The sequence below is a fragment of the Eleutherodactylus coqui genome, chromosome 2, assembly GCF_035609145.1.
Source record: "Eleutherodactylus coqui strain aEleCoq1 chromosome 2, aEleCoq1.hap1, whole genome shotgun sequence".
Lineage (NCBI taxonomy): Eukaryota > Metazoa > Chordata > Amphibia > Anura > Eleutherodactylidae > Eleutherodactylus > Eleutherodactylus coqui.
Window position 1 is genome coordinate 13378128 of NC_089838.1, and position 14514 is coordinate 13392641.

Consider the following 14514-nt stretch of genomic DNA (forward strand, 5'->3'; position numbering starts at 1 on the left):
CTGGCAGCTGAAACCGATGTTGCAGGGTCCTCAGGGTGGCAGCGTCCGTGGTGGATTTGCGGAAATGTCCGCAGACGCGGCGCACCTTGCCGAGCAGGTCATACAAGTGGGGGTAGTTTTTCAGAAACCGCTGAACCCCCCAGATTAAAGATGTGGCCAGGCATGGCACGTGTGTGAGGCTGGCGAGCTGCAGAGCCGCCACCAGGTTACAGCCGTTGTCACACATGACCATGCCCGGTTGGAGGCTCAGCAGCGAAAGCCAGAGGTCGTTCTGCTCTGTCAGAACCTGCAACAGCTCGGGGGCCGTGTGCCTCTTGTCACCTAAGCTGATTAGTTTCAGCACAGCTTGCTGACGCTTGCCCACCGCTGTGCTGACGCACGCTACCGACTGCTGGCAACGTCCTCACATTTCTTAATTGAGAGGTAGAGGTGGTGGAAGAGGAGGAGAGGGAGGGTTTGGAGGAGGTGGCATAAAACGCTGCAGATACCAGCACCAAAGTAGGACCTGCTATTCTGGGTGTGGGTAGGACGTGAGCGGTCCCAGGCTCTGACTCGGTCCCAGCCTCCACCAAATTCACCCAATGTGCCGTCAGGGAGATATAGTGGCCCTGCCCGCCAGTACTTGTCCATGTGTCCGTGGTTAAGTGGACCTTCCCAGTAACTGCATTGGTGAGGGCACGATTTATGTTGCGGGAGACGTGCTGGTGTAGGGCTGGGATGGCACACCGGGAAAAATAGTGGCAACTGGGGACCGAGTAGCGCGGGACCTCACGCCGCCATCATGTTTTTGAAAGCGTCTGTTTCCACAAGCCTGTACGGCAGCATCTCCAGGCTGATTAATTTGGCAATGTGGACGTGTAAAGCTTGTGCGTGCAGGTGGGTGGTGGCGTATTTGCGCTTTCGCTCCAACGCTTGTGTTAGCGACAGCTGAATGCTGCGCTGAGAGACATTGCTGGATGGAGTGGAGGACAGTGGAGGTGAGGGTGTGGGTGCAGGCCGGGAGGCGCTCGTGCCTGTGTTGCCCGCGCTCTCACTAAAAAACATCCACACCTTTGAACACCTAGCCCTCTGCATGGAGGCTTGCCGCGAGGGGGTGCTTTGGGAAACAGTTGGGGGATTCTTTGCTCTGGCCCTGCCTCTACCCCTGGCCACTCCACTGCCTCTTCCAACGTGTCCTGCTGCTGCACTTGCCTCCCCCTCTGAAGCCCTGTCCTCAGTAGGCTTAGCAAACCAGGTGGGGTCAGTCACTTCATCGTCCATCTGCTCTTCCTCCGAATCCTCTGTGCGCTTCCTCCCTGGAACTTACTGCCCTTACTACTACCTCACTAACAGACAACTGTGTCTCATCATCATCCTCACCCACAAAAAGCTCTTGAGACAGTTGCTGAAAGTCCCCAGCCTCATCACCCGGACTCGGGAACTTTCCAAAGGTTGGGCATCGGTCACGACAAACTCCTCAGGTGAGAGAGGAACAATTTTTTCCACTCATGGCAGGGACCCAAGAACAGTTCCTGGGAGTCTGCCTGCTCATCAAAATATGTCATTTTCATGGAGTGAGGAGGCTGAGAGGAAAGAGGAGCAGCAGCCAGAGGATTCAGAGTTGCAGTCCCTAGGCCGGGAGTAGTGGACTGCGTAGAAGACTGGGTGGTTAATACATTGCTGGACGCATTTTCTGCCATCCACGACAGGACCTGCCCACACGGCTCTGTTTGTAATAAAGGTCTACTACGCAGACCTGTAAATTGTGATATGAAGCTGGGGACCCCAGAAACTTGCCTCTCTCCTAATCCTGCAGCAACCAGCTGTGATTCACCAAGACCAGGAACTCGGCCTGTGCCCACACCCTTACTTGGACGTGCGCGTCCACATCCACATCCTTGACCCTTACCCCTACTGCTCATCATGGCGGATTAAGAATAGAGCAGGGCCCAAATAAATTACCCCACTGTACAGCACTGACAACTGTGGCTTAATTCACCGCACACAGAGACTTGTAGATAGCAGAGGCTTTATGCTGTGACTTGAAAAAATTAACCCGCTGATACCTAGGGGTAATTTACTGCTTGCAGAGACTTGTAGATAATAGAGGCTGTGTGGAGTGGGAGAAGACTCTAAAGCCAGTGGATAGTGCTGGTAAGGGCTCAGTCACACAGGCGCATCGGCATCCGTATACCGGCGCCGATGCGCCCGTGTGACTGCAGGAACTAGATGGACATACCTGAAGACGGCCTTCTCTCTGCAGCGCCGGAGAAAAGAACACATGACCGGCAATGAAGCCGGTCACATGTTCTTTCCTCCGGCGCTGCAGAGAGATGGTCGTCTTCAGGTACGTCCGTCTGCTGGTGTCAGTCACACGGGCGCATCGGCGCCGGTGTACGGGTGCCGATGCGCCCGTCTGACTGAGGCCTTACTGCGACTGTCTCATCCCCACTAAGGAAAGGGTATTGTGAGATGCTCTGCACAGCGGCAGAGCTGAAATACTTTGCAGTGGCCTAGGAAATATTACAGTAATGTTTAGCGGTGAGATATCTGTCTAATGCACTGCAGACACAGAACGGTATAAACGAAGTCGCTTGCAGTAGGCTAGGAAATGTTAGAGAGCAGTTTCATGGTGAGAGCTGGTTGTACGGCACTGAAGCCTGAGAACGCTATTACTGACAGGCTGGGAACTGGCCCAGGCCCTAGATGCGTAATACAAAAATGGATGCACGACAACTCCCAGCAAGCCACAACTATAATGCACACGGTCAGATGTAGCCCTAAGAAGGAGCTTTGGGGTTATTGCACGGAAGATCAGGACTGTATAGTGTATAACTTTCCCTATAGAAGTGGCTGTGTCCCTACACTCTGTGTCTAATGCACTGCAGACACAGAACAGTATAAATGAAGTCGTTCACAGTAGATTAGGAGATGTTAGAGAGCAATTTCACGGTGAGAGTTGATTGTACGGCACTGCAGCCTGAGAACACTATTACTGGAAGGCTGGGAACAGGCCTAGATGCGTAATACAAAAATGGATGCACTACAACTCCCAGCAAGCCACAACTATAATGCACACGGTCAGATGTAGCCCTAAGAAGGACCATTGGGGTTCTTGAAAACAGGATTCTACTTTTAACACTTTCCCTATATCAGCAGCAGCACTTTCCCTACACTCTGCAGAATACACTGCAGACTGAGAACACTATAGCTGAAATGGCCTGCACAGCCCGAAAAAAAAATAATGGTGCACTACTGCTCCCAGCCAGCCACAACAGTAATGCACACTATGAAGAGTAGCCCTAAGAAGGACCGTTGGGATTCTTGAAGACTGGATCCTACTTCAACACTTTCCCTATATAAGCAGCAGCACTTTCCCTAACCTCTGCCAGCATGCGTCTGAGAAGAGCGGCGGGCGGGACCACTTTAAGTACTTGGCGGTCACCTGATCGGCCCAGCCACTCACTACTGTGGGGTGGGATAGGGCTGGCACATCACAGCAGGAAGTGGTAATGCCTTCCCCACATGTCTATTGGTTAGAAAATGGCGCTAAACATGCGGGGAAGGAAATGCAATTGACTCGTGTACCGCGTGGTGTTCGACTCAAGTAACGAGCATCTCGAGTACCCTAATGCTCGAATGAGCATCAAGCTCGGACAAGTGTGCTCGCTCATCTCTAGTTATCACATAAGCCCAAGTTTGTTCAAAGTTTGGCACCTACTGTATTTAAAGCAAACCTATAGTAAAGCGAAATAGAAGTAATTTCAACCCTATTAACATTTTTCTGATTTGAAATGTTTTCCTATTTTTACCAGATCTTCTCCAATGTGCAGAGGCTTGCCAGATCATTCATTGACCTCTATTTGGCTGGAAACCTTTTGTTTAGAACTTGGAAGGCAGAAATTTACTGTTCAGATGAAGCATCAATTGGTATTTTCATGAACTTTTATGTTAATGACATTATTGAGCTGGAAGGAGAAGGAGTTCTTACCGGTCTACTTCCAGATATCTGCCGAACAATGGAGAATTTCTTGGACCAGTGGCTGGAGTTCCTGAACGAGAAGAGGTCTCGGCGTTACTACCTGAACTATTACACAGCAGAGCAGCTGGTTTTCCTATGCCAACAATTTCAGAGGAGAGACATCAGTGAGGAGGCGCTTGTAATGTTGTCTTTTATTAAACCCCAGTGTCAAAAAACTGATACAACGATGGCCTGTTATACAGAGACTGGATCTACGGACTCTTCTTCTGGGAGCCGTCCAAACAGGATGAGTTTTGAATTTAAACTTGGAGCATGTACCAGCGTATTGGAGAAGCTTAGGGTAGTTTGGGAACATTCTATGGCACATATGAATTCCCTGTTCCCGGGGTGTTTAGATTTAGATGCCCTAGGCATGTGCTTGGCCTCTTTAGCAAAACAAAATAAAAAATGGGTTTTGCGCAAGTTCCATCCCAGTTTGTCTGAAGGTCGCCCCAATTTGGTTTTATGTCCCTCATCCCAGATCTTGTCCTGTGCTCTGGCAATTTATATGCAAAGCCTTAGTGAGCCGCTGCCTACCTATGATGAAGTGTTGCTGTGTACACCTCAGACTTCATTCGAAAAAGTCGCCTTGTTTTTCAGAAGATGTCTAACATCGGGTTACAAAGGCAAGAAGATTTACAGTTTAATCTATGCAGATAAGCTGAACTACGATACGGCATACAAATCAGAGCAGCTATTCCAGCAGCTGCAGGCGCGAAGTAATGATGACTACTACCTAGTGATCATATGTAATTCTGATCGAGAACATTGCTACATTCCTTCTGTCTTCAGCCAACACAAAGTGCATATGATTCCTCAGAGTCCCCTTGATGAGTTGCAGCGTTACCTACGTACTCAGTTTGCTGCGGACCGTGCAGATGTTTCAGCTGCTCACATATTTCAGAATGGACTCAATGTTGGTATTGTGTCCTCACAACAAGCGGGAGTAGGTAAGTAGGATTTAGGTTAGCTTTCTCTGTACTGTTGGGTGGTTTTCTATCATTATTACTTATGAATTGCTTTGCTATCTATAGGAAGGCGGCTTTCCGGTAAGTGAATTTGACCAAAACATGACTATCTAAAGGCAGCTGGTTTGTGGTTTTAGCCCCTCATCACTATACAGTAAGTTTCTGTCTGGCTGGGTGAGAGGCTTGTGATGTGGGTTGGGTGGTATAGTTTCTCCTTGTGGAGACTAGCAACTAGGTGTGAGGAGACTTATAAGGCCATGCAGTGGAAAGCTGTACCCCTCTCGACGCACATCATGGGCCTCTCTCCCTACCAGCCAGAAACCTACTGTACACTGCCAAGGGATAAAAACTCAGAAACGGCTGTGTCTGCGTGTTTTTTCCTTTTAGAGAAGACTCTGGGTTGACTTATATTCCCAGTCATGTTACAAGGCCTTTTAGACAGTCTGACATTGATTTGTAGAGAAATTGCCTTCCAATATGTGGTGCTGCAGATGCATTATACTATCTCTCATTTGCATACCAAATTTCCCAGAGGAGCATTGTATGACCTATAAGGCTCCTCATGCTTACTTGGTGGTCTCCACAAAAAGAAACTGTTCCCCTCCCAATGGTTAGCAGCCAATCTTTGACATTTTAGCACTGCGACTCTCCATTTACTAATGCCCCATCAAAAAGCTGACATCTGACACTGATATCTAGTGATGCTTGTGTGCACTAGAAAGGTCATTTCTGAGTAATATCTAATATGATAACTTTCCATTTGGTCCAGGAAAATCCCTCTATGTGAAAAGGTTGTACCAAATGCTTGTGTCGAGCTTTAAGGGGCAAATGCCAGTTCATAAAATAATCCGGGTTATAAACCCTGAAGTGGATGAAAATAAAGTATTGAGCACCTTGCTTCCATTTCTTGACGGCAAGCTGAAGAATTGCCCTATAATATTCCATATTGATATTACGTCATCTGTAAGTATGATGGTTTCTTCAACCTCGCAGGAATATAGCTTTGACGCTTATGTTCTCCAGGTCCACTGATGAAACTTGTCGAAGGTGACTCTACAGCTGATTGGTTGCTTTTGAGAACACAGAGGATAATGTAATGTCAAGTCCAAAAATTCCTGAGACTGTATCTTATTAATGTATTAAAACTACTGGTAGATCATTTCCTTTTCCTATAATATACTCCTCTCTCTCCCTCCTCTTCATAACTCTGCCTCCTCAGATTGGCTGCTGTGTTACAGAGACAGCAGAATACAGGGGCTCCGCTGTTTCCATATTTTCAGCCACTTCTGCAGAACAGGGGTCACCCATGGTGAGGTAGATGCTGCACAGCCCGAATTCAGTTGGGACAGGGTTGGGAACCCCCATATTCTGGGAATAATTGGTCATCTCACAGGAGGGATAATTTATTTGACCCTGGTTGACCTGGTGTTTCGACTTTGGACTAAGCAGAGGAGCTGAATTTAATAGATAGAGCAATACTCATCCACTGAAACAAAGTATAGATATTCCCAAGGAGGTGCCAGGTCGCTATACATGGTGTAGTTTCTGGAAGCAATGGCTGACGAGCAGGCATTCCTCAAATCACAACACTAATTCAGTAGGCTGGAGTCTTATAGAAAAATGGAGCAGGAGCTGAAGCAGGAAGAGTTCAGATGTAAGCGGAAATCAGGCGGTGGTTAAGACAGAAGCAGACAAAGGAGCAAAGTCAGAAAATCAGGCTGAGTTGCAACCGTAAAGAGTGGGAACAAAAATACACCAAAGCTTATAGAATGCAACGGTGCCAAAATTGACAGTAGAAAATTGGCTACCAGACGTGGTGAGCCAGAGGACCATTTCAATAGTTCACCTATATCCCCTACTTTTTAGCTTGTCGGGAAATTGTTGCTCAAACTTATGATGGAAGGACCATGATTTTTTTCCTCAGCTTCCCAGGGTTTTTTATGGAATCATAGAATTGGTAGAGTTGGAAGGGACCTCCAGGGTCATCTGGTCCAACCCCCTGCTCAGTGTAGGATTCACTAAGTCATCCCACACAGGTATTTGTCCAGCCTTTGTTTGAACACTTCCATTGAAGGAGAACTCACCACCTCCCATGGCAACCTGTTCCACTCATTGACCACCCTCACTGTCTGATATCTAATTTATGTCTCCTCCCTTTCAGTTTCATCCCATTGCTTTTAGTCTTTCCTTGTGCAGATGAGAATATGGCTGATCCCTTTGCACTGTGACAGCCTCTCAGATATTTGTAGACAGCTATTAAGTCTCCTCTCAGCCTTCTGAACGGCTGTACAAGTTTAATAGTCATCTCATCGACGTTGCAAGGGGATTATCAATTGATTTCATGACTTGAGCAGATTATAACAGGTTGGCTGGAGATGTGGACTCATTAGGTTGCTAATGGATTTGACTTTGGGCTAAACCAGGGGAAAAAATGAGTCATAACCGTGAAAAGACTGGAACTAAATGGACCTCATTGCTCAGGCCCAGAGTACAGGGAGAAAGACCCAAATAAAGCCTGGAAAGAAAGATGTGTGCCATGTGTGCAATCTGCAGGCAGGGCTGCCCTGTGCCAGGAGAGAGCAGCGGCTAAAAGCAGAATACCGGCTACCAGGAGACATGAACCAGCAGATTGTTACAACATACAGATTCATTTAGCTAGAGTCAAATAATTTATAATACTTGATAAAGGATCACATGATGTGCCCAGGATTCGTAGTCTCTCACATATATATTTTTTTATGTTGCAGGTGAACAAGGGGATTTCAGAATTCCTGTTTAAGCTTTTTGTCCTGCAATATCTGATGGATTCAGAGGGACGAATATGGAAGCGCTTGCCGAATCACCTGTACATTGTAGAGATAGTGGAATCTGCAAACACGATGTTCACAAAGCAGTTGCAATCTGTAAGATGTCACTATTAATTTCTTCCTTATTCATTCGTTTGTTTATTACTTAAAGGGGTTATATAAGGTTGGGAAAACATGGACAAATGTGTCTCCATTTGTAAAAGAAAATAGCCATCACCTAGTGCAACTTCTTGGAAATGTCTTTGGAACTTCAGATTCTCTGGAGGCTGGCTTCACATGGGTGAGATTTCCGTGCTGCTAGACGCACTAATATGAACCTTGTTCTCTTGAATAGGATCATACACATGACCGATTTCTTGCGAGGACTTGTTAGGGAAATTCAATTGTTCCGTCAATATGCTGTGAGGCTCCAAATTAGAGGTGGTTATGGCGGCCGCTGTGAGAAAGTAATGGACACAGATATTATGACCGTGTCTAAAAGCAATCTACCTTTATTACAGAACATCTTTCCTTTTGTAGTATTTTTAAAGGAGAGTCGTCTATTGTCAATATGTGTACATTTCAGCCAGTCTTGTGCTTTTACATAGATAGCAGTTAAACATTAAGGCATTGTCTTTACTGGTCACTATTGCACACTGACCTTTGAACAGTGTAACAGAAGATTAGGAAGAATGTAAGATATATATATTTTTGTGAAGTACTATTCTCTATTTCAAATTCCTGTAACAATGCAATCTAGCCGTGCAAACAACACATGAATGTACAAGCGTATATCAAAGATGTTCATAGGAGACAGGATGAAATATATATGTATATGTTTTAGGCTCACAGCCTCCAGAAGCGTATATCAAAGATGTTCATAGGAGACAAGATGAAATATATATATATATATATTATTTATATATATATATATATATATATATATTTAATGTGTGTTTTTGACCTATAGCCTTCACAATCCCCCATTTGAAGCAGTCCATCTTGAAAAGAGCCTTTGTATTGGTACTATCAAGGGTTCTAAGCCACCCCTGCCAGTCTTTCTTTATTGTCTTCTTTGCCGGATCCCCAGTGTTGTTGCTCTTTTACGTATGACTGTTTCAATTATATCGTAGAGGGAGTGATTCCAGATAATTTGCTTGTCTCTGTATTCCACAGAATGTCCAGAAATTGCAAACACTCAAAAGATTGAACAAAAGAAACAGTATTATTAATGCGTAAAACATAAAATCTATAATTTTTCCTGCAGTAGGTGACCATCCTGTAAAAATATCATACCAGTGATACTCTGTGTCTACCTGGATCTTAGTACCTATGCTGACCAACTTATCTCCCACCGATACAGTTTGTTTTTCTAACTCCATATGGGAGAGGTTAGTAACATCCAAATGCTTTTGAAGGTGTTCAGTGTCTTTCATTAGTCTTACAATTCTACTCAAGGATACAGTCAGATTTGACATAGGGATAGCATCTGGGGGCCAGTAGTACTTTAATGCAGCTTCAACATCTGGCAAAAAGGTGTAAGTTTCTGTAAACCAATGTATCACTGATATGTTTTGTAAACATCCAGAAAATGGAGTGGTGAGATTATACATACTGGGGGTGTTAGTTTGGTAACAAAGCATATATATTGGGGCGCCAACTTCTACCAGCATATGGAAAGAAGCAGGTAGCACCGTCCAATCACATATGCTGACTGAAGACTGTAGAAAACATGGCTCATATGCGGCTGTACTCAGTCCACATACTAGGTCATCCAGTGTTTTTTCACAGCTTTCTATGCCATGGGTTTTATTTTTACTATCAATCATAATACCTGTGAACTTAGGCAACCAATATTGGAAAGCATATAGAGGCGGTCCAAACACCACAGGTAGTACTACAAACTTACACATCAGGCTTGTGTCCTTTTCCCTTATAAAAAGTCATTTTTCCAGTGCAATACTCATCAGAGCATTCTACACTATCAGCCCGGGGCTGTATCCAAGATGCTACTGGAATTTCATTCTTGAGAATATTTCTCCACAATTTTTCATTATTTGTCATCAAATCTAATTGTGCTTTGTCCTTCTCGTGAATCATATATATATATTGCAGGCTACTATAGTTTATGAATTTACTCATATTTACAAACAAATCATTTTAAACCGCAAAACTCAGATTAAAAACCGTTAATACATCCTTAACATATCCTAATGCAAGATGTCGGGGGAGGAACAAGGAAGGCATTCCTCGTGCCTGAACATTTACCAATTTAGAAACATCCTGTCCTACCCCAGCCATTTTATTCTTCATTACCTCTAAATCTATAGAGTTCAAAACCCTTACACCTGTACCAATTCCCCCTAATAGGGTATCATACCATTCTCGTTTTACTCTGGTGCAGGGTTTTATTGCCGGAAGAGAAATATTAAAATGCACAATGGCTTTCTAGCTCTTTGTGGACACATTCATACAGGTGTGTGGTATTCTTACCATATTCTCATCGCGTACTTTCGGTCTCATATCTAACACAGTTACATAGTGTTCCCAGTCTGTACAATTTGTTATGCTGGTAGCATTTATACATAGTACTGTATATTTATCTCTCAAGTCTATAGTGAAATTAAAGGGGTTGTCCCACGAAAGCAAGTGGGGTATACACTTCTGTATGGCCATATTAATGCACTTTGTAATATATATCGTGCATTAAATATGAGCCAAACAGAAGTTATTCACTTACCTGCTCCGTTGCTAGCGTCCTCGTCTCCATGGTGCCGTCTAATTTCAGCGTCTAATCTCCCGATTAGACGCGCTTGCGCAGTCCGGTCTTCTCCCTTCTGAATGGGGCCGCTCGTGCCGGAGAGCTGCTCCTCGTAGCTCCGCCCCGTCACGTGTGCCGATTCCAGCCAATCAGGAGGCTGGAATCGGCAATGGAACGCACAGAGCCCACGGTGCACCATGGGAGAAGACCTGCGGTCCACCGTGGGTGAAGATCCCGGCGGCCATCTTAGCAAGGTAAGTAAGAAGTGGCCGCAGCGCGGGGATTCGGGTAAGTACTATCCGGTTTGTTTTTTTTACCCCTGCATCGGGTTTGTCTCGCGCCGAACGGGGGGGCTATTGAAAAAAAAAAAAAACGTTTCGGCGCGGGACAACCCCTTTAATGCAACTGACACCTGTTATGTTTTTTATATTTTAGTGACTTCATTACTGTATAATAATCATATTTGCTTGATCTAATTAACCATACATTCTTGATCATTAAACCTGGGCTCCAAAGCCCTCCTTATGTGTCTTTTTACGAACACCCACTCTCCGGGCTGTAGGTCATGCGTTCCCTCAAGGGAGTTAGGATCTGGAATTGAAGAAAACACTTGGTTGTGCATTTTCCTTCAGACGAGCACCAGGAGACATAACATAGTCAGTTAGCGCACCATACTGGGCTTGCAACTGCTGTGGAAAATACAGGCCCTGTCTTGGTGCACACCCAAACAAAATGTCATATGGTGATAACCCCGTCTTTCTGCTAGATACATATCTTACTGAGAAAAGGGCTAATGGAAGGCACTCGGTCCATGGTTTGCCCGTTTCCTGCATTGCTTTTTGTAATTTTAATTTTAGGATACCTTTCATCCTTTTCTACTACTTTGTGGATGATAAGGGGTGTGAAATGCCTGGGAGATACGCAGGGCAGACATGATGTGTTGCATTATTTCACCTGTGAAATGTGTACCTTTATCTGACTCGATTACCTCTGGTACACAGTACCTGCAAATTACCTCATTCATGAGCTTTTTTGCAGTCACCTGCTCATTTACCTTGGTAACAGGGTAGGCCTCCAACCTGAAAAGACATCAACAACAACAAGCACATATTCGTACTTCCAAACACGTGGGAGCTGAATGTAGTCAATTTGCAATCTCTGAAATGGGTAGAGTGGCCTAGGCAAGTGTTTTTGTGCCAACCTTACCTTCTGTCCTGAGTTGCTTATGGCACAGATCATGCAAGACTGGACAAATGATGTAGCAGCTACAGAGAACCCAGGGGCCACCCATTCTCTCTCAAGCATCAGTAGCACAGCTGCCTTCGATAGTTGAGTCTTTCCATGGATCAGATGGGCCATCATGGGGTACAGGGATCGTGGTAGGCAAGTTCTGCTGACTGTTCGCCTTAAGCCATCCTGTTCTGCTGCTCCCATATTAATCCATTGTCCTTTTCTTCCTTGCTGGCTTGTAACTGTAATTCCTTAGCATATCAATGTCCAAAGTTTAGTTAATGTCCAAAGTTTTTGTCTCTGACTTATGTGGTCAGTATCTTCTTTGCTTCTTTCTTCCACGGTTTGAGGGCTGCTGCCTTTGCTGTGAAGTCTGCTAGGGCATTGCCTTTTGCTTCTGCAGTGTTGGCTTTGGTATGAGCTTTCACCTTTAGGATTGCTACTTTGTCTGGTAGGAGTAGGGATTTCATGAAGTTCTGTACTGCTACACCATTCTTAATAGGTTGTCCTACAGAAGTTAAAAATTGTCTGACCTTCGATATTGGGCCGTAATCATGAGCTATGCCAAATGCATATCAGGATTCAGTGTATACGTTTGCAGTCTTACCTTCTGCCACTCTACACTTCTCAATGAGGGCCTTCAGTTCCGCTTCTTGTGCTGAGACATGCGGAGACAGAGCTTCTGCTTTTAGGACATCTTGTTGTGTGACCACTGCATATCCGGTGTGGAGTCATCCAACCTCACCCTGGTATCATCTACAAAAAGCTCAAAATATGCCTTGTCAACAGGGGTTCCAGTAACTGTTTTTAAAACCTGAATTTTATTGTTGCATCAATGCTAGACAATCATGTTGATACTCTATTTCAAATAGATCATGATTTTATTGCAATTTTTAAAAAAATAGCTGATCTGTAATACCTAGATCACCTATGCCTCCCCCTTCCCCATTTGAACCAGGATACTCGATTGGAAGAAGAGTAGCCGGGTTCAAGGTAGTACAACATTGAAAAGATATATTAGGTTGGGGGGCATGAGCAGGGCACATTGCAACCCTTATTTGACGAGCTAGAGACAGATGTTTAGGTTGTACTTGAGTGAGTATACTCTGGATGTCATGAGGGGTGAGAACCACTAGGGGGTAGTCCAGGACCAACTCAGAAGACTTGTAAACCATTACTTGTACTGCTGCCAATGCACGAACACAGGAGGGGGCTCCTCGGGCCACCGGATCCATTATCATGGAGTAATACCCAAGTAGCCGTGGACGTCCTCCATGTTTTTGCGTCAATACTGCCGTCGCATGATCGGCCAAGGACAGCAGTATGAGACAAGTCCCAAAAAGGTGCAGAGTTTGGCAGCAGAAGAAGGTACAGAAATGGCTTGAACTGCAGTTTTGTGTTCTTTTGTGAGATGTTTGGTCCCTTGAGCTAGGCAATGGCCTAGAAACACAACCTTTTGTTTACAAAGCTGTAATTTTTCCTTTAAAGTCCTGTGGCCATTTTCTGCTAAAAATTTTAGAAGAGAAATGGTTGCAGATAGACATGTTTTCAGATCCTCAGCACAAAGCAGAAGGTCATCAACATATTGCAACAGCACAGTTCCATCAGGCAGAATCCAGGCCTGCAAGACAGACTGGAGTGCCTGGGTGTACATGTTTGGAGAATTCTGTGCACCTTGTGGCAGGACTGTCCAAGCATCTTTTTTTTATTTCTTTAAGTTTAACTCAATGCCCTTTGCTGTCTGTAAAAGGGCCGGAGATTCAGACTGTCTCCACTCTGGCCTATCGTCTATGAGTTTAGACTTCAGGGGTTCCCATAAACCTTCTACAAAGGCCATACTAAGTAAATGTTTGCCCATTTCTTCTATACCCCTATACCCCGGATCTGACCAACGTTGTTGAAGGCGGGCATAGCATTGTTCTACACTTTCTTCCTTCTTTGTGTGATATTAGAAAGAGACAAGGGGAGGGGGGTTCTCTCAATTTTTTTCTTTTGCCCAACGCTCTAGACCAATTAAAAAAATATCTTACCACTTCTTAAGTCTCTATGCTTAATTTTATCCCAATCTGTGCCACAATAGTCTTTCACATAATTTTAAGATTATCATTCCCACTGCCTCCCCTGTTTTCAATATAATCAGAGGACCCAGATCAGCTAATGTTGCAGAGTATGTGTCTTGTATTTGTGCTATGTGTCTAAAGAAAGGCATAGGTGTGGTCATGGGGTCAGGTAATTGCTGTTTGAGTGACCTATGCTCTTGTGACGTCCATGGTCTATATTTGACTTTTTTTGATGTTGCATTATATTGGCTCCATCTGCCTTCCCCCTGTTTTATGTCTGCTCCTGTACCACCCTCCACTCCCTGCATCTCCTCCTTGTCCTCTTCCTCATGCTTCCACTCACTAGCCTTGGATATAGTGATCATAGGCATAGCCAGTTTGTGCCGAGGAGCTCCGCAAGCAGGGCAGCTCCTTCTCCAATGTGGGTTTTGTTGTCCACAATAACAGCAAGTCCATCCCTCCGGCCCAATGTTTGACCTTGGAGTGAATAGCTTGGCATAGGGTGAGGGAGGAGGAGATAGTTGGAATTGAGATGAAGGAGGGGGTGGAGGTGGAAGAGGGAACTGACCCGGCAATGGGGGAGCATAATATACCTGTCCTTTGAATTCTTTTCTCATTTCATTTTCAGCCTTCGAACAGTATATATTTCATATACCACAACATGAGTCACATACATACAAAAATTCACAGAAAATGACATATCCACATT

General features: G+C 44.9%; 1 protein-coding gene across 1 annotated transcript in view; it reads left to right on the forward strand.

Moving 5' to 3' along the window:
* LOC136611105 (E3 ubiquitin-protein ligase RNF213-like) overlaps nucleotides 1-14514 on the forward strand; it is a 228127-nt gene that overhangs the window by 80062 nt on the left and 133551 nt on the right. The window contains exons 15-17 of the mRNA XM_066590378.1: nucleotides 3795-4950; nucleotides 5738-5931; nucleotides 7716-7871. Of these exons, the coding sequence (XP_066446475.1) occupies nucleotides 3795-4950; nucleotides 5738-5931; nucleotides 7716-7871 (1506 nt within the window). The remainder of the gene's footprint in view (nucleotides 1-3794; nucleotides 4951-5737; nucleotides 5932-7715; nucleotides 7872-14514) is intronic.